Raw genomic sequence first — 20,218 nt, forward strand, 5'->3', positions numbered from 1 at the left:
GTTAAAGGGGCACTTTCCAAGACCAGCAATGAAAATAATATAGAATATAACATACGCCTAATTTTCTCCCTCACAGCCCTGAATAAAGAGAAAAGGTAGAACCATTTTCAAATAATGTCTTTACGGCACGTGAATAATCATCACTTGTTCACCACTTACACCAAAAATATAAAATGTGTGCAGTGTTGTTGTAGCCCTACTGGTCCCAGAATATTAGAGCGTCAAGGTGGGTGAGATAATATCTTTTACTGGACAAACTTCTGCTGGAGAGAGACAGACAAGCTTCAGGTCCTGGAAGAAAAGCTCTGTGTAGCTTGCAAGCTAGCCTGTCTCACCAAGTTTGTCCAATAAAAGATATTACCTCACCCACCCTGTGTCTCAGACATATAAATGAAATATACATTGTTCTGTAAATCCTAGTTATAAGGAAAGATTAGCTAATTCCAAATCTCTGTTTAACATCTACCCTGGACATTGTATTATTAAATCTATCACAATCTATTTATGCTTTAATGCACTAGTTCTTCCTTTTACATTTTCCCAGCATGATAATGAGCTGCTGGTTGCCAATATACTGAAAATAGATTTTGTCATTGTTTTATAACCTAGCTTCCCCTTGCAGTTATAAACTAATAACCGTAGGGCAGGCAAAATCGAAAGAGAGACAGTGCTCTGTATTACACCCACAGGCCTCGTCTCAGCCAGAGCGGAGGAAAGGTGTATAGTAATTGTCAGCGACTGAAATATGCAAATCCCTGTATTCTGACTGGTCACTGCTCTCAGAACTCCCCCATCCGGATCATGTGGTGTTCTACACGGTTTCAGCTTTTCCTGTTGTTTAAATACAAACTCGCTCATCATTGCTCAAAATATGTAACTAGACTAATAATATTATTGATTTTATTAATATAACAACAACAACGAATTTGCTTCCTGTTTACTGAGCAATCACCATCCTGGGCTTGCAAACACCTCCTCACTCATCCCTGGAGTTTATTTAACCCAGGACACAGATATAGCTTTATCAACAGGAAGCAACCGCAAGCTATCGTCTAAATACACACACACACAAGAGCAGGGAATTCTCCTACACCTTCAGATCAGGTCTTTGACTGGCCGTATTTGCAAGCTAAATCCAGGCACAACAGCAAAGCGCTCCCCTCCCAGGAACGTCTTAACATTTTGCAAAATGAGTAACCCATGCGGAAATAAGACAGATTGAGGTAAATGTGTCGAAAAATAAATTGCTTTAATGAAACCTCACGTTAGTTCTGAGGAAAGACTACACAGGAAGCCAAAAGTTACAAGTTGTAAAAATGACTGACAAATCGAGATTGGATACATCATTGGTCTCAAGTAGAGCTAGTCAACATTTTATGCAGGAAAAGGGAGGGGGTGAGAGAGGGGGGGTGAGAGAGGAAGAAAAATGACCTTTAAAAATGATTTTCGTTCACGAAAAATAGTGCATATTGGCATGGTTTCATCATGAAAAAAATCGACTTTTTACTATTTTTAAACCTTATTAAAGTGTTTCATACACTGGAAACTGGGTTTTCAGCAAATTAACGTTTTATAACGATTTTGATCATGTTTTCGTTTTTTTAAAAAATCATGAAAATAGAAAGACAAGAGAGAGTCCGTTTCAGACACTTCCGAAGTAAACAACTTTTTTTTTTTTGAAAGTGAAAATACGGTTTGATTATTCTACCAGCTCTAGTCTCGAGATCCGACCTTATTGCAGGGCCAGGCGCTGGATGCTACTTGGCATTCTTGTCCCTGTAACCAAGTGGCTTGCTTTCTTGTATTACCAATAGTCTAGGAGCCAGATCCCGTCTGTCCTGACAAAGGAAACCCTCCCCCCACTGACCTTGCAAGGAGTTCTGCCTAAAGATTCAGACATTAAGTGGGATACATACATGTCCTCCTTGCTAGGGACACGGAGTTATCTGGGATTAGAATTATTCCGGACAGATCCATAGCTAGCTGGCAGAGCCTTCAAACACAGACCGCAGTTTCTTCTCGCGAAACTAAGCGCCTGATCCTGCAATCCTGAGAGTTTTCCCACTAACTTTTTTTTTTTTTTTTTTTTTGGGGGGGGGGGGAAGGCTAAGCCCTTCATGTTCATTTCTGTAGTCAGCTCTAAAGGTACAATGGGTGGACTAGGAAGCCACCAATAAGACTTTCGCCTGAATGAAGAGTATTGGACCAGAGACTTGCAAACTGAATCTAATCCTATCCTGCGGCGCATATACCAGGACACCATGCATTGTACTATTTACCTGTCTGACACGACTGATCTCCCCCACCTTGTCTCTCACGTGACTGGGATGGAAGCCTCTTTATAATATGTATACAGTAATTTACGTTTGCAAAGTGCTCTGTAAATATTACAAATGTACATCAGTGTAACTGTGTAAATGTAACATTATTACTCCAATGGGAAGAGTTTAATTTCGCTTACTACTAAATCACAAGAAATCAAACCAGGCACAGAAATAGAACCGATACATAAATAAGATCAGCTAACCCATTATTTTTTAATAAAAAGGGGGGGGGGAGGAGAACGGAGATTAAAATACCTATTCAAGCCACAAACAGGACGTAGTAATGGTTTGCAAAATGATCAGCACATAGAGTTTTCTAACCCAGCGAGGGAAAGCTGCACAGGTGTTTGAACGCCCCGCTTCCGCGCCTGGACAGCGGGCTGCTTCGGGACTTTCCCCCGCCGGCCCCTCGGAGCTCTGTGCCCAGACCCCGATCTCGCTGCTGTTCCCCGCGGGCAGCCCTGAAAGGCGCTACTCACTGCGGAGCTGTCAGTCACGCTGGGCGAGTCGAACCAGTGCACTTCGACCGCCTTCGCCTCTTCTCGTTCCCCCCGACGCCGCAGCCTAAGGACCCGGGCTGGTCCTGCTCCTTGTGAATGCTGTAGGGCTGGAAGCTGGGAGTGTGAGTCAGGGCCTGAGTTACTCAGAACAGGCGGCTCTGCTCTTTTTTCTTTTTTTTTTTTTTCCTCCGCCTTCCTGGGGATTGCTTTTTACTGAGTTATTTAATTGGGTTACTAATTACTCACTTAATTGGGAGAGGCTGGCCAATAAAATTCAAATCAATCAATCTTTGCTGCAGGAGGTCAGCCACGGCAGCGATCCATAGCCCTGATCTCCTCCATCTGTGATGCCACCCAGAGAGGGAGACACATGGCCAAGGTGTTCACAAGCGCAGACAGCATCGCTCCCTGCAGCGCACTGGGGATCGCAGCCGCCTGCCAGAAGCAGAATTGTAGCGATGATTGGCACGCTGCAAAGCCCTACACTCCGCCTCTGCCTCTTATCAGCCCGATTTAAATGATCCATGTTCTCAAGGCACCCATTTGGGACATGGATTCTGCAAGCCAGGCTCTGCATAACCTGATCGGCAGGCACCAGGCCACACTTGTAATGCCAGACAGTCCGAAATAAATCAGCTAATTCAATCCACTAATAATCATGCAAACAATCCATTGAACGAAGTTGAGTCCCGCGCAGTCCGTGGGGCCGCTCTCGGTTTCAAGAGCAGCAGGCTCGGGCTCCTGACCTGTTTTGCTCTGTCCCCAGAATTAAATTAAAACCTAGGGTGAAATGAATATGACTCCCCCTCCCCTTCGTGCCCACTCTGGAAGGCCGGGTCCAGCAGCGGATGGTTTCTGCCTGTCTCACCACGCTCCAGCTGGGAATCAGACACTCAGACTGGCTGGCTGATTATTTTTCCCGTCAGCAATTTAGAGACCTTCCTTTGAACAGATCAGATGTCATCGGATTTTGACAACATGCTTCCCCCCCTTCAGGGAAGGATGCTTCAAAGTACAATGCGCAGAAAATTTCACACCGAAATAGTTCATATGTCTATACAGCACACCTTCAGAGAAGAAAATGACTGCCTGGCGCGCTAGGATGCCCTCATTTCCGTCTCGTCCAGGTGGGGAGGAAGGAATTAAGATGCTTTAAGAAGTCTTCAGAACAAATGTTCTCTTTGCTCTCTCTGCTAGACCAGTGGTTTGTTTCCTGCGGCGTTATTGTTTTTTTAAAGAAGGGACAATTGCATGTTTCCGCAGCTACGCTATGATTTGATAACTCAATAGAAAAACCAGTACATTCTGTATTCAAACAGGCAGGATCTCACGCTATCCTGCTATTCATCTCAGCAGTTAACAAAACAGCCCCCGTAACATAGCCCTGGCACGGAATCATTGACTATATATATTACATGCAATAGGTGAAATATTAAGATTCTCGCAGCCCGTGACATTTACGAGTTGAGAGTGGAAAGGAGCTGGGGGGAGCTATAATTCACTGAAATGACTTCAGCAGAGCCAACCGCTCTCTTCGAGCGCTATCACCGAAACACCTAATCAGTTTCCAAGCTTGCTTCGTCCTTTCCATATTCCACCCCGGTGGAATTAATAGCTGGCGGAGATATGGAAGGACGCGATGGGCAGCCAGGGTCGCCAGGCGGCGGAAACCGGTGTCGCTCCGTTGATTTCAGAGTAGTTAAACTGATGTACACCAGCTGAGAATGTAAGCAGAGGAGTCTGTAACTGACAGTTTCAAGAGTTGGAGGAGCAGAGGGCAGGTTGTGGGCACAGACCACCTGGATGGAGGCATCATGAAAAATCCCTAGCGCACAACCCTTCCCGCCCCCGCCGACACCTCTAATTCCCATAGCTCATCTTAATGGGGGGGAGGGGGGAGATTCAGACAAGCCAAAATCGTTTACCAGCCCAAGAAACTATTCTCTTACAACGAGCGAACCTAGGACCCGTGGCGTTTCCATCCGCCCATTTACCTGAGACACCCTATTTCCTAAACATCATAATCAGCCCCAGACTCTTCTCTTTTAATGTGCGATTAAGGGTCAGCCGCTGTGGGGTTCCTATCTGGGGTTTCCTGAATATTTTTCTCTCTCCTTATTTTGAATAATCGCTTCTGTTGCCCGAAAAGGGCTCAGCCGACAGAGCAGCATCCGAATTTGTGAGCGCTCTGTGTGGACAGTACCACGGGGTGCGGATTGAACGCGGAGATATTCCAGTTAGCATTTCCGAAATTGTTAGACACAGACCGCAGAGAGGGCCGGTCTGCTTTCTACAGACTGTGGGCCCGAGCCTGCAGTATCAGCCCCGAAATTTAAGACAAAACAAATAGCATCGTGTGTAAAGTATCGTCGTGTTACCAGCAACTGATTTATTTATTTATTTATTTGCAAAAAAACTTCCCCTTGCCGCACAGTGTTAAAATCGTGCTGGTAAATTCGAGGACTCGAACACGCGGTTAGGACTCACTGAAGGCACCCTCCAGGTTGTAAAGAATGGGTGATTCGCTCCATTTCCGGAGGCAATTGTCTACGTAACTCTGGTTTTGTGACGTCTAGCTTTCGAACCTTCCAGTGTGCTGTATCTGTGGGTAAATTCGCGGCAGCTTCGAGGGACCCGTTTGTATCGTTTGGTTCACGCTGTTTCACGGCCGATTTCTCTTGCTCTGCACTTCTCATATTAAATGTACAGAGCAAGAGAGAAAACCTGTTATCGAGAGAACTTTCTTTGACGCAAATGTTAATGTGAATATTTTCATACTGAATGAATAATGTATTTTCAGTATATTTTACATGGTTTCGATTTTTTGGTCTTAATCTTTATCGGATACAAGGAAAAATACCATCCAGTTAAAAACTTTTAAACCGCTTAATTTCTCCTTAGAGGAAGTATGGTGTGTGGTTACGTCTCTAGTTAAAACGTAGCTATTTAAATATATAAATATAGGGGCAAACAGTGACATTGTTCCAGGGTGTTGCTCAGAGTAATTTAAGATCCAATTCGGTCTATAGTTTTAGCATTTTCTTATGGACCCGATCTTTTATACTCCATTGAAGTTGATGGGGAATTGGACATTATATGAAACTTAGGCAACACACAATAATATGGCATAGAGGAAATTAGTGTTGGTTTTCTGTAGGCAGTCCAGATAACGATTTGCTTATTACTAAACCAAACAATTTATAATACGCATTTTGTGCCGTTTAGGGAGAATCATCGGCTTCGAAAGCTTGTATATTTTAAATTATTTGGTGGCCTTTTAAAAAGTAACACGATAGCTCGGCTATCCACTTTCACATATTACCACACCCACATCAAGAAACTCTGTTTCGCCTCTAATTTAAGTGAAAACAGCATTTAACATATTTACTGTGCAGACGTATCACTTTTTACTTGCTAACAGAAGTCGTACGAAAAGCAATCAGTGAACTATATATAAAAAAGCAATGCGTGAAATATACTAAGTATGGACCAAGATGAGGGAAGCTGGGCTGAGTAAAGATTTAAGGATTGTGCCCCCTAGATCCGCGCTACTCTGCGGGTGAGAATTTACTTGTGAAAATGAATACAGTATCACAAATGGAAGAAATAAAGCGACAAGAATACAGTATGTCTCTGGAACAGAGTTGTGTATCTTCTGTTTCGTTTTGATCTGTCAATTAACTTGTATTTGAAAAGCTAACAGGAAAACTGCTTCTACTAAGACACAAACACATTACCTTACTGAAAGTAACTGCTCATAAAATACTTTATTGAAATAAAGTAAATATCTTGCATTAACTGATCATAAAATGCAGTTTTCGGATAACTTGGGGCACCACAGGATTGTAGACAGCAAGTAAGGCTTAAGATAACAGTAACAATCTCCTCCTGACCCTTTCAGGTTGTCATACAAAATACAACAATCTTCCATCTCAGAGCTCCCAAGCCGATACAGAGAAAGAGAAACGGGTGTGTTTTTCCTTATGTACATGGGGGTGGGGGGGGGGGGGGGGAAGAAAAAGAGAGGGAAAGGAATCAACCAAATATTAAATACAACGGAAATCAAATGGTAATAATAATCCACTAACCATTTTGTCACCCATCTTCTTCCACCTTGCATCTTCTTGTGGAACAGAACGCTGCATGGGCCTTGTCTAGTTATCCTGCTCCTCATTCCACATTGTGGAAACTAGGTTTTAAAATAGAAGGGAGTGCATGAGGCCTAACAAATGTATGGCACACAAGTCTAAGGATCAGTCCAACTGCTGCGGATAGTGTGTTTCTCATAGTTAATCCAGTCTTTTAAATGTTCAGGTCTCGTTAGCGAAGGCACTTGATCGACGCTGCTTTGTAAGTCTTTGTGCTGTCTGCCACGCTAACGAGGCATCCTTGATTTTTTTTTTCTTTTTCCTTTTTTATTCCTCCTGGTTGACTTCACATGGCGAGTTTAGGCTTTCCGCCTGTTTCTCTGCTTCCTTGGCTCGCTCCTGCTCCGTAAGTTGCTCGCTGGTTGGGATGGAGTTTTTCTTCGGGCGGCCTTTAGGTTTGGTAGGGGATTCAAGGCCCCCACCTTGTAATACCTGGAAAACCAAAGGATATTCCAGAATAAAACCACGCTTAAAGGTGCCTGATACAAGGGCTTTGTCCTATTGTGAAAGCTATAGGCTGGCCGATATTACACTAAAAATTATAACGAGAATCAAAACTATATTCTATGTCTCCAGTATTTCAACACCAGGTCTGGGAGGCAGCCAACTAGAACAGCTTACAGCTGGCTTGAATCATGACCTGGGTTGCATTTACTGCTTTTAACAGATCTTTACCTCTATAGATCACCTCCCTCACTTGGTCCTGAATATCCTGGCCGGGGTGGGGTGGGGGGGGGGGAGAGGACATATCCTCAAACCCCCGGAGCAGACTTGGCTATTGGTTTCTTTCCCTGTCTTCCTGCGCTCCTCAATGTTGTGCCTTTGTGCAGTTGCATTTTTACAAGCTCTTCTGCTGTTCATGATAGATACCCCCTTCTGCCATAGCCCGCCGGGCTGGGTTTGCAGGCCTTTGTCACCAACAACGTAGAAAAGGGAGAGAATCTATATCCGAACAATGAGCAAATCAGGGAACACAAAGAGAGATGTTAGATTCGAAGAGCGAATAATCTAAACCCCTTTTCCTCTTCCGGCAAGTGCCTAACGTTCCCTGATGCAACCAGCTATCGGCCAGCAACCAACTTCTACCTGGGGTGGGGGGAGACCCGAGGCTTTACAGACAGACAAGTAAAGACACTTACTATTTTCTTCCATTTCATTCGCCTATTTTGATACCACGTTTTCACCTGAAGTTGACTGAGACCCAGGGACTCTGCCAGGTCTATTCTGCAAGGCGAGAGAAGACACACGTACTGCATCAGAAAACCACTCACTTGCCAGTCAAAACCCCACTGCTCAGATAAATCCCATACATCGCTCCGCTCCCCTCCCCCCTTGGTCCGTATTGTTCTTTAAGGAAGGATTGGGACTAGTCGGGCGTTCCCAGCCCTCTTTCCCCACCCCCACCAAGCGTCTGTTCAGCAGGTATCTGAACTGGGAAGGGGGGTGACCTGTGGGCTGGGGCCAGGACCGCTTAGTCCCCCTGGTGCCCAGCCCCGGAGTCTGCGGGCAGGTAACCCAGCCTGACTGGCCCCGTGCGCTGCCCTGAGACTGCAGGGCAGAACTGGTCTTATGGTTGGGAACCCTCTACCCCTCACCCACCCCCGGCAGCGGCTCCTGCCCCCCCCCCCTCACCTGTCCGGCGTGGAGAGGTATTTCTGTTTCTCGAAGCGCTTCTCCAGCCCCATCAGCTGCAGCTCGGTGAACACCGTGCGGCTCCGGCGCCCTTTCTTGGCTTTGCTGCCCTGCTCCGGGGGTCCCGGCTCCAGCTTCCCCCGGAGGTGCAGCTCCAGCGGGAGGTGAGGGGATCCCGAGCCGCCCTGCAGCCCCGAACCTGCAGCCAGCAGGGCCGAACCCAGGCCGGAGCAGCCCAGGGGGGCCAGGGGAAATTTGAACACCGCCGCCTGCTCCGCCTTCAGCACCGCTGTGGAGAGAAAGACACGGTGAGAGCAGGCAGGAGCCCTTGGCACGTATCTAGCGCTGGCTCAGCTTCCCCAGATCGCCGCATGGCTGTTGGCGTGTTTCAGATACGCCGTGCCCATGTCCCAAGCCACCCCAGCCAGCCCCTACGACAGCTGAGAGGCCCCGGGCACCGCCTGGGAAAAAAGGAATAACAGGGTCGGGGGGGAAATGAAGGAAATGTGGAGTCCCGCGGGGAAAGCGGGATGGAGTTCAGTGGGGGGAAATGGGTTACTTGCTGAGCTCTGTGTGTGGATCCAAAGACACGAATAGGACAAGCATTTAACATCACCATCCAGCGCTTTTTTTAATTTCATTTTTCAAACGAGTCTAACCTTCATTCAGTGGGGGGGGGGGGGAAATCAAGTTGGGAATACTTTATACGTCAAAGCGATCAGACTGGGTTTTCTTAACTTCAGCGTTGTATTTCTGTCTCTTTTAAACATTTCCAGTAAAGAAACAACATGAACGTTATTGTTCGGGGGCGGGGAGGGAGAAATGAGTAAAATGCAGCACAACTAAGGAAAGGGGGAAAGATTAAGATATTTCCAATTAGGAGAATGAAATGTTCACAGGTCTCTTAAACCAAAGTCTATTTTTTTAAAAAAAGGTAGCCAATATTCTTCAGCCTAGATCTGTATATTTCTTAATGTTTGATTCCCCCCGCCCCGTTCAGTAAATATCTTGCTGTAATATAAAAATCCCAGATCCAAATATGATCGAATTGTTATTATGTAAATGTATTTTCAAATTTAAGATAGCTGTTGATAATTAATAGTTTGGGATTTACAAGTGGGTATAACTTAAAATAATTTAAAGGCACTAGTATGTAATAGGACCTAATAAAGGTCTTAGTTCTTGGCCATAGAATAAATAATCAAGATAATAGAATAAGATAGCGTACATGGACTGGAGCTTATAGCACTGGCACTGATATATATATATATATATATATACACTCCAAAGTCCCCGTATAGTTATATAATATTTTCGTTCTTTGCGTTTTCATTCATTCTAATAAAATATTAATTTTAATAACCATCCAGAATACTGGCACATTTTGCATGTAAAGCAACATGCTATAGAACAAAACAGAAAGGGTTTATTCTAATTTAAAGTCACAAACAAACCCATCGTGAAATGTATTACTGAATCACAATCAAAACATTCAGGTCTAACCTTTCTCGATCCAAAATATTGTAGTAATGCCTAACAAGTTATTTTTGAACTGGCGATACTTCTTCTCTGAACCACGTATTTAGTTTCAACTCTCTTATTTGAAGTATAAAATCAAATTGACAAATGACCTCCTGGAAGTTTAGTTTGCTAATAGCAGGCTAAGAAACTATATAAACTTACAGTTCAAGCATCCCTCCCCGGAGCCCCCCACATGCCCCGCACAAGTAGGAAGTCCTTTCCCTATTAATCTTGAGGAGGAAACAGCAAAAGACCCGGCTCAACGCATATGCAGAATTAGCTTGGAAATAATGAATAATTCATTCAGTATATTACAAAGCTTTGATGGGGGAGGAACTAAAAGGACAGTACGCTGCACTCGCTAGAGCGATTTAAATTAAAACACAAACCGATGATCTTGAACGGCCTCAGACAGCAAGGAAACTACAGGGACAATCAGGAAAAAATGTTTCTAAAAGGCTTTTCCAACTCCCTCTCCCGGGCCTAAATATAAATTGTGTGGCAGAAGCACGAACTTTTATTACCCCAATTTAGGATCCGCCCCTGCTCCTCCTGAAGTCAATGGGAGTTTTGCCATAATAATTTATATACCTCATTATACTTGGTTTAATATTTTAAAGGAGCATTTGAGTTCGGCCGGTCTGTAAAAAACATTCCCCCCATAGAAAGAACAGGAGGACTTGTGGCACCTTAGAGACGAACAAATTTATATGAGCATAAGCTTTCCTGAGCTACAGCTTCATCGTATGCAACGATCCCTCCATAGAGCAATTGTTGCTCTGATTCTTTATGCAAACAGACTGTGTTATGGGAAACAATAAACTGTGTTCTTTGTATTTGATTATTTTTTCTATGATAAAGAAAGATTTGGTTATACATAAAGGTAGCTTTGGAAAGAACAATTTTCAAATGGACAGTTTTCAAATTCAGAAGCCATAAATGGTTTGCTTATTGTGCCTGTAATATATTAGTAATATATTACATATGTCCAGATATATATGTTACAGTCTATATATTACACTATATGTGCACACCCATATGAGTAATGTTCTATGTAGTCCATTACTAAATACAAATAAAAGTTCTATATTTGTCAGTCTACAACGTTCTATATTTGCCTCCTTCCATACAATACAATCATAATATCACTATTTAGGGTCCAATCCCTTACTCTGTACACAAACACAACTTTCCTTATCTTGGAGGGGCGTTTTCTCTAAATAGGATGGGACCCATAATACAGCTTTCATAAGGCCCAAGCTTTTAGGCCTATGTTGAATTTAAATCCAGTCAAGGCCTTCAGTGTCAGAAGGCAAAGAGCCTGTCTGAAATGCTTACAAACCGCTTACTCACATTAATAACCCAATCGTTTATTTTAATGTGTAGTGAATGATATGAGTTTCCTTCTGAAAATAACCTTGACAAGTAAAGTGAAAAAAAATTGGTGCAATCCTTCGGGGGGAAAAGATTAGAAATGCCACATACTATTTTGAAAGTTTTTGTTTTGTTTTCCTGGTGTAATTACAGTGTGTCCTTTACCAGACTAAGATTTCGCCCTGCGCAGAAGGGAAAAAAAGTTTTTCCCAACTGAAAGCAAGCAAATCGAATGCGAAGGAAACAGGCTGTTCCCTTTGATGAGCCTAATAAAAATCAGTTATAGGAGAAAAATGCAGCTCAAACACTTGGGAGAAAGGGAAAGAACATAGTTTGTTTCATGCCAGTTATGTATAGGCTGTTTAGATGTGTGAGAAACCGGCTTCTCTTAAAATCCTGTTTGGAAAAAACTATCTTGTTATTTTGAATCTTCCTTTCTGGGTGTGTATGAGATATTTGCTTGACTGTGGCCTAAACTTCTGGCATGAAACCACATGAAATGGGATCGTCCTAGTGACATATAAATACAGATCCGTTTGTGTCTTAGATGTGAAGGGATCTATCCACCGAACTCGGCCGCTGAACGGATCCCTGAATACAGAGAGCTGCTTCGTGTTTCCACCCTGACCCCAGCTCCTCTGTGCAGTCGCCCTTTGCCATCAGGCACGCTGACAAACAAGGGAAGAGAGGTCTAAGCCTGTTACCATCTGGGACGACCCCTGCCATCCCCGGGACCTGCCCTGCGCCGGGAGCCCAGCTGGTTCCCCGGGGAGGGAGCTAATGCACGGGACTGTCACTCTGGGCAGAGCGCGCCCCTGTCCTCCCCCTGCACCTAGTCTGGCAGCCGCTGCCGGGCGGATGCAGACAGAGGCTGCTCCCCGGCCTGTGGGGGGGCAAGCGAGGCCGCGGGACGTACCTAGGTGGTTGTGGTAGGGTCGGGCTGAGAGCAGAGCTTGCACCCCGAACTTGAGGAGCTCTCCGGCCGGCGCCGAGACCTTGGAGTCGGGGTGATCCGTCAGGATTTCCTCGATCATAAAACTCCGGTAGCGATGCGAGCGGTGGTCAGGAAAGGCTTCCGCTGGGAAATAATGCGCGGCTCCCAGGTCCAGGGGATGCTGCATCCTTCCCGCTGCGTGCGAGGCCCCAGGCCAGACCCCAGGGACGCCCCCAGCCCCTTTCCTCCGGGAGGCGCCGGCTCTCTGCGCCGCGGGCTGCACAGATCCTGCCGGGCTCGCCCTAGAGCAGCCCTCCGCCTGGTGCCTCTGGAAGGGCGCCCAGGGACCTCGGGCAGGCTTTGTCCATTCTCCCTCCTGGGGTTTGGCTGCCCAAGCGCGCAGCTGCCCCGCAGCCCTGGTAGCCTTTCCCCTTCGGAGGGGCTCGAGGGGCTAGCGCCCGGCGTGTGCTTGCCCCGACCACCCCCCCTCTTCCTTCCCCACGGCACCGAGTGGCTGAAGATCTCCTTAAGGAGTGAGCCCAGGCTGGAAAAGTTACAACCTCATGCTGCACTAGGCACGTCATAGGAGAGCTCTTTCTCCGCCCCAGGACTGAAGACAGCAGCCTATTATATTCCTGACCTGAGTCTGGGACTGTAGGAGCTGGACTGGGGTGTGTTGGGGGGGGGGGGAGAGGGGGAAAAAGGGGGCGCTTAGTACCTGGAAACGAAAGGTTAGGGAAGAGCGTCTATCCTGTGCCGTTTAAAGCAAATGAGCCTTTCTATTTTCATAGGCACCCAAACCAGCGATGACCGATTTGAAGCTAAAGATACTTTACAGCAAGTATGCACCTCCAGCCCGCTCCGAACAAGAAGAGGAATGTGCCCGTGGTTTAGAAATGCTGGAGCTGCATTTACCCTCTAGGATGTGCAACGTCCTATTGGTTTTAAATGTAGTCTAAGGACGTTTTCCAAACGCAAAGCCAGCTCTCCTTCGTAGCTCATCTCCCCATCCAGTTTTGCAGGTCAGGCACACGTCAAAGAGCCTGTCAAATATTGTGCATTCCATGAAAAAAAACCTAGGTTCACGGTGTACAATTTAACACGCGAATCGCCTTGCACAGGATTTGGCGTTCCCCGCTTCCATTCTCGGAATGTCCCAGCCCCACAACCTACGGGCCGCGTCCTGCTCGCCTTTAACTCCCGCAAATATCCCGTTTGGCCCTACCCAAAGCATGGGGAAGGGAACAAGCTTTTGCTGCAAGCGGCAAGTCATTTACTTTCTCCTCTCCGATGCCAAGTCTGGAGAAGGAAAACACACTGAACTAAGGCCAGGTGATTCCTCCTGCCCTACCGGAACCTGTCTCACAGCCGCACCCTCCCACTACCTGGAGGCTACGAACATTATCGTACATTGTCTAAAGCCAGTGAGCAGTCTTGTAATAAAAACGTCAAAAAGGAAACCCAAAGGCTCACCGCAATGTTTTCCAAGGCAGGAGAAACGGATGAAGAATAATAGTGCAGTGTGCGCAACCCAGGTGAGTTAAATAATTTGTCACCTGATGAGCAAAATTACAATCCCTCAACCCTGTCTACCACGTCTGCCTAGGATTGTTTGCCATGGACACAGCAAATCTGTGGCAAGCCATGAGTCGCTAACCGAAGGGGAAATCATCCTTGGACTAACGCAGTGTCTGAGATCTCGGGAACCGCGTGCCGCAAACCCAACACCTCGGGACACTGGTGAGGGTCCTTCCCACTCGACGCAGTCTGCTGTGTCTTTCGGGGAAGACAAGAGTTTTCAGAACTGCGGATCCCGCAAGGAAACCAGGGGGTTAAGTTCACTTCCTCCAAAGTGACATGGGCCAGGGTCATCAGCAGGGACTGGGGAGGTGAAAGGTTCCGTTTGCCTTCGAACCCCAGTTGCCTTCATGGATGTCAAGAGGTTCTTCCTCCCCACTCCCCCACCCCCGCCCTCTTTTAAACCTGGGCCTGGCTGTGTAGTTTGATCTCATAGACGTACTGGGCGAAAACAGCATATAGCAGCCCCTCCATCTGCATTACAAAATTGTTAGCAACAGCTCCTGCCTGGAAACATGGAGAACCCCCAGGGACTGCTCTGCTGGGCCGCCCCGTTCTAGGTGGCACTCTCTGGTGGCACTGGCGAAGGGTCAAACCCTGCAGTCCTTATTCGGGCAAGATTCCCGCTTAGATCCACGGGAGTGGTGCCTACCCAGGACTAGGTAAGGGACTGCAGGATCGGGTCCTGGCAAGAGAAATGAAGACCGAATTTGGAGTGGATGGTGAAGTTCAGGGCACGTGCCGGAAGGGCTGTCCGGGGCCGGGTTGAAACTGGATGGCTTTCTCCTGGTGGGGCGCGCTGGTGGCGTGGCTAAGGCGCAGGGAGCGCTCAGTCTTGGGAAGTCTACCTGTATCCCCCAGGGGTTGTTTAACTGAGTCTGCAGGAGTGGGGTGGGTTGATAGTATCATTGCTGCCCTCGAGCTATGCAGCCAAGCTGCTTGCAAACGGCGAGTAGTTAATATTTTCATGTCTGAGGGCTGCTCGACCCGTCTGCAATAGAAACCAGTGGGAAACTCCCATGGCTCAGGATCACCCCCTGAAAGAGATCGTGGTTGGGCCTGATCCTTCCCTCATTCCCCAGGAAAACAATGAAGGGCTGCGGGATCGGGCTCCAAAAGGTGAAATGGACAGACGAAACTTACAGAAGTGCCCAAACTGGCACTGGGAGTGTCTGCCCAAGTCCTGTTTCCTTTCGGAAACAAGGCTCCTGAGATGAGCTATCAGACCCTGCGTAGGTAGATGGGTAGCTCGCAGACAGAGAGAGAAACACCCGCTTGAAAGGAAAGATTTATATCTGGGAATTTACGGAGTTTCAGATTGCCTTTTTCTAAAACCATTTCTATTGAACCATAACAGAGACTCGCTGGAATCACCGCGGATCAGAGAAGAACCGTGTCTATGCCAAGCCTCAGTATACAATTTAAAGGAACTGATGGGGGGGGGGGATCACTGATTATATTTGCTTATTTGTAGAGCCCTTTTACAGATATTTTGCATAGAACGATGGGATTCGTTTATTTTCCAGAGACCATATTTCAGGCAGGGCAGCCTATAATTAATGAAAGATTTATACATATGATTTATGTATTTCAGGCAAGATCTATGCACCTGGGAATCGATACAGCCAAATCAGTCTATAGAAAATTTAAGCAACAACAGATTCCTGGTGTTCTAATTTTAACATGGTTTTGGAAGTCTTTTAATTTCCATTTCTCCATGAGATGAAAGGAGGCTCTTAACGTTCGTAAAATACATTATGAGCGGGCTGTTTTATACATGGAAAACCGTTATCTAATTAAACTCCATGGGAAGAAACAATCAAAGCGCCTGTGATCACAGGCGGTGTGTTACAAATGCAAAGTTTGTAGCTAAACGCCATGTCAATTAGGCACCTGTAATTCGTTTATTTTAATCTGGGGTTTTTATTCCAAAGATAATGGCCAGTATTTTACTGGGCTTTTGTTGGCTGAGGAAACTATTAAATGTGTGTTCTCGGGGAGTCCTTTTCTCCAGGAAAAGCAATCTAACCTTCTTTGCTGCTCCTCGCGTGAAACACAAAGAGAATTGGGAGGAAAGTCGATCTCATCTCCTTGTAGACGTGAAACTCAATCTCCTTATTTATAGCGTTATCTGAAACAATATTGTTTTAGCGCGTTTGCTCAGCCGTTTCCCTGGGAATGCGGCTTTGTGAGCTGGCATCCTTATATTAGAAAGCCTTCTCGGAGCGGGTTCTGTAGCTGGGAATATTCCGGACAAACTCCTGAAGTCCTTGACCGGGCATAATTACCACTGGACCCAATGACAGCTTCGAGTGAGGACTGCAGGATTGAGAGAGAGAGCTTGACAGTATTTTAATAGGGACCCGTACTCACTATCAATTGTAAGGCTAACTTCAACAGCCAAAGGCAGCAGCAATCTCGCCTCTTCGTAGGTCCCACTCTGCAGTCCTCAGCCGGACAAAAACCCAACTGAAGTTGATGGGAAATTTGCCTAGTCCCAGCCCACGCCACAAACCATTGACCAGAGTGCGTTCCCGCATGTCTGGAGGAGACGTGCCCAAGCACTGGGAGAAAGTGAATGTGAGCGAACTTTTATCACCAGAAAGGGGGCTCTCTAGGGGCTTAGATTTTTCATTGCACGGCTCTCCTAGCACCATCAAAACTGAATTGTCCTAAGAGCTGCCGGTCCTTGCTCTCACGGAAGTTTAGGGGTTTGTTTGTTTTGTTTTGTTTTTTTTGCCAACGACAGCAAGATCTGACCATGGATGTGGAGGCTACAGTGTAAATAGATCATTGATTTTCTTTTTCTTTCTTTCTTTCTTTCTTTCTTTCTTTCTTTCTTTCTTTCTTTCTTTCTTTCTTTCTTTCTTTCTTTCTTTCTTTTCTTTCTTTCTTAAAGAAAATATTCTTTACTAGGAAATTCGTTGTGGCACTTTGAGGGTTGCTTCCGTTTCCAGCGTTCCTGACAAGAGAGCCACCCGAAACACGCCCAGGCTTGGAAGATGTCTCCCAGTGCAAAAGCATCTACCCCGTTCCCCGCCGTCCCTTCTGAACAGCAAAAAGACCCCAATATTTTTAGAGCTGCGAAAAACAGGCGCAAAAGCTGGTTCACTCTGTTGATGCCCCTTTTGTTTGCAGTGAGGATCTGGTTTGTTCCTCTCAATCAAAACAGCCATAGAAGCCATTAATTTGCCTCCTAGGAAAGTTGGTAACACGTTTCAAATTAATAATTGTCCACGTCAATTTCTTCTGGGTGTTGTTCTTGGCATTAGTACAGGGGAGGCTCATTTTCTGGACATAATTAGAGCGGTTGGAACTGATAAGGATATCCCCCCCCAACCCTGTCTAAGCATTACTGGCTTTTACATGGAACAAAATCCATCCTGAGATAAAGGGGGAACAAAAGAAAGAGAATTGCCCCCAAACGGTGCAAACTAGGATGCAAACTAACGAGCCCGCTGACCTGGGGATCGTTCTTCATTTCGGTGAGGGCAGCTTTCCCCTGGGGGGGGGGGGTGAGGGGGGAGAGGTGATAAAAGCCAGATGAATGAGTCCAACGGAGAAGAGAATCGGGCCCCACGGATGGACGTAGGAGCTAGTTTTAAACAATGAAAAGATGTTTAAACGAGTTAATACAATTAGAAATGGTTTGTTTCCCTTTACATAGAAAGGAAACATGAAAGGATGGACATCTGCCTACGGGATAGGTAAGCTCATCCATTCCCCCCCTCTCCCGGCTGAAGTGGCTCTGGTTTGCACACAGGGTGAGTTTCTTTCTGACAGCCCCCCGACCCCACAAAGAAAAAGAGAAGAAGATTGAATAATGAAGTCGATTTCAGTGTGAAACCTCCAAAGCCTTTGGAAGGGAACGATTTAGCAGCGCACCACCCACCTTCTGAGTAGACATTTTCATACCGGCTTCAAGCTACATTAGCCCCCTCCCTTCCGACACCAGGGAAAATAATCAATTCGGGGGGTTACCAAAGTCTGGGACATTACATGGCCCAAGAAAGAGTAGAAGCCCCCCCCCCCACACCTCTAGGTGAATTACTGCGCTGGAAGATGGGCTCGTTTTTCTCCTTTCATCTAAGATTTGGTTAATTTCTTTTCAATTTAAACATCCCACATCTGATCTGGAAACCCCCAAACAGCGAGGGGCAGCAGGGGATTTTCAGAGGGAAAAGAACCGATCTGGAGCCGCCTGATGCTCTTGAGGTCAGTTTTATCCCCGATTTTGAAGAGGTGGCAGAAGGAAGTTCTGGGGAGAAACCTGTCGGCCCGAGGGTCACCGCAACGGGACCCCGGAGAAACAAAGGCAGCGGGCCCCCAGGCTGCGCCCCTTCCGAACCCCCTCCTCTGGCCTGTGAGGGGAGCGCAGAATCGGGCCCGGGGGCGAAGAGCGGGGGATCGATGCCTGAGAAACACCTTCCCCACCCGCCACCTGCCCTTTGTCGAGTTAATGCCTGGCGCTGTCAGAGAGATTTGCAGGAGATGCTGACACTACCAATTCGGGCCATTTCTGCCGGTTTTACAGATCCCCGAACAAGCTCAGGATCTCCCTTCCCTCCTGCGGGATGAGGGGGTGTAGCCCAGAGATGACATCTGCCCTTTGACTCTCTCCAAACTGCCTCCCAATGACAGTTCCTAATGAAATGGCCCCTTTCGAACAAAAGGTAGCAATTTTCAGCCTTCCTGAAAATACTTTGCAGATGCAAACCAGAGCTCCAGCCCGGACAGCACACGCTCCCCTGACTATTCCAGGGGAAGTCGTTTAGTGGCAAAACTACCTTTAAGTCTTTCTTTTAATAACATGATGAGCCTGCATAACCATCCGAAAAGCTAATTATGGGAAACTCGCTGAACTCGTGTCTCTTCCAGTTTAGCTCAGCCGGGGATTGAAGGAGTTTGATTGCTATGAAAAGAGGGAGGAGGGGAGGAATCATGTACAAATGCACAGTCCCTGCAGAAAGGGAAATTCTTCTAATGTTTCTGATGAGAGACAAATGTAGTTCATGGGTTGCTTTTTATAATTCCGATCTCTTCTGAAAAGCAGGAGCTTGAGCCCAACAAAAGAATTCCATTCCCTTTTTGACAGTTATATGCTTGTGTGTATATATATATCTCAATATATCTATCTGTGTTGTGGGTATTTCTCTCTCTCTCTCTCTGTATCTGCGCATATGTAGATATAACTATATATATGTATATCGATCTATGCACACACACAGTATATGTTTATCATACACAAACACTTTTTATATATAAAATGTAAATTGGAATACCAAATTTTTGAAGGACTCAGTGTTTAGCTTCAATAGAGCTTCACCAATTTACAGCCGCTGAGGATCTGGTTGTGTACACATAACTGCCTTTCCCGGTGAGACACAATCAGCTTGTTATCAAAGTGGGCCCTGAGAGAAGCAGGGAGAAGAAAGCAGGAATGTTTTGTATTTAGTTGTTCTCCCTGGCTATATTTTTCCATTTAAATGTTGATTCTTGTCATTTGGAGTTTGATTTAATTGCCAGATGTTTACTAAAGCAACCCCTAAGTCAGCTGTATTTCAGAATAAAATGATTTCACCATTAAATACTTTTTTTCTATGTAATGCAAGGGACCCACCATGCATTCGTGGGAAAAAAGGAAACAGCCCTGACAGCAATAAAGACCATATGCAATGCAAGTGGTTCAATTTAGTCTGCACTATGCAGGAGACTGTGAAGGGTTTCAATGTTTTAGCTGAATTTTGTAAGCTGAAAAAAGTGAAGATTTACAAGCAAAAAAAGAAGGAAAAGCAAATTTGACTTTTGGACAAACTCCATCCAATAAACCATTTAGCTGATGGAAACGAAAACAAATCTTTCCATTTCATGACCTAACTGAACTTCCTAATCAGATGTGTAGCACACTTCATGAGTCCACGCACACAGGTAAAGGAATGGATTAGTGACATTGCACCATATATAAATGAGGGCGGAACTAGGCTCTGGGTCTTTAAAATGCTAAGGAATATGTGCAAGATTTTCAAGTTATTCCAACACTGCAAAAAAACTTTGTCACATGATTCAACTCTAGTTATGTTCAGTTGCATGTTATAGCACTGAGGTAAATATGTAAGGGCTTGATTTGACCCTGGGCTGCGCTGCGATACATCTTGTAATGTTAACTAGGAATCTAGCATGTGCATTTGGTAGCTAGATACCGACTAC

At 45.9% G+C, this 20,218-nt stretch overlaps 1 protein-coding gene across 1 annotated transcript; it reads right to left on the minus strand.

Annotated features, from left to right (window-relative positions):
• Nucleotides 1-7,239: 7,239 nt before the first annotated feature.
• Nucleotides 7,240-12,620, minus strand: BARX1 (BARX homeobox 1). The gene is made up of 4 exons (XM_077823177.1): nt 12,416-12,620; nt 8,605-8,893; nt 8,112-8,196; nt 7,240-7,404 (listed from the first exon to the last, which is right to left on the minus strand). The coding sequence occupies exons 1-4, from the start codon at nt 12,618-12,620 to the stop codon at nt 7,240-7,242; spliced, it is 744 nt and encodes a 247-aa protein (XP_077679303.1).
• Between the last annotated feature and the right edge of the window lie 7,598 nt (nt 12,621-20,218).

This window comes from Eretmochelys imbricata, chromosome 7, assembly GCF_965152235.1.
Source record: "Eretmochelys imbricata isolate rEreImb1 chromosome 7, rEreImb1.hap1, whole genome shotgun sequence".
Lineage (NCBI taxonomy): Eukaryota > Metazoa > Chordata > Testudines > Cheloniidae > Eretmochelys > Eretmochelys imbricata.

Bases quoted from the DNA above. Each gene is read 5' to 3' on its own strand.
- BARX1 (XM_077823177.1), bottom strand. From the start codon at position 12,620: ATGCAGCATCCCCTGGACCTGGGAGCCGCGCATTATTTCCCAGCGGAA. The intron at 8,894-12,415 runs GTACGTCCCGCG...TTCTCTCCACAG, and splicing joins ACCCTACCACAACCACCTAG to CGGTGCTGAAGGCGGAGCAG. The intron at 8,197-8,604 runs GTGAGGGGGGGG...CTCGCCTTGCAG, and splicing joins TACCTCTCCACGCCGGACAG to AATAGACCTGGCAGAGTCCC.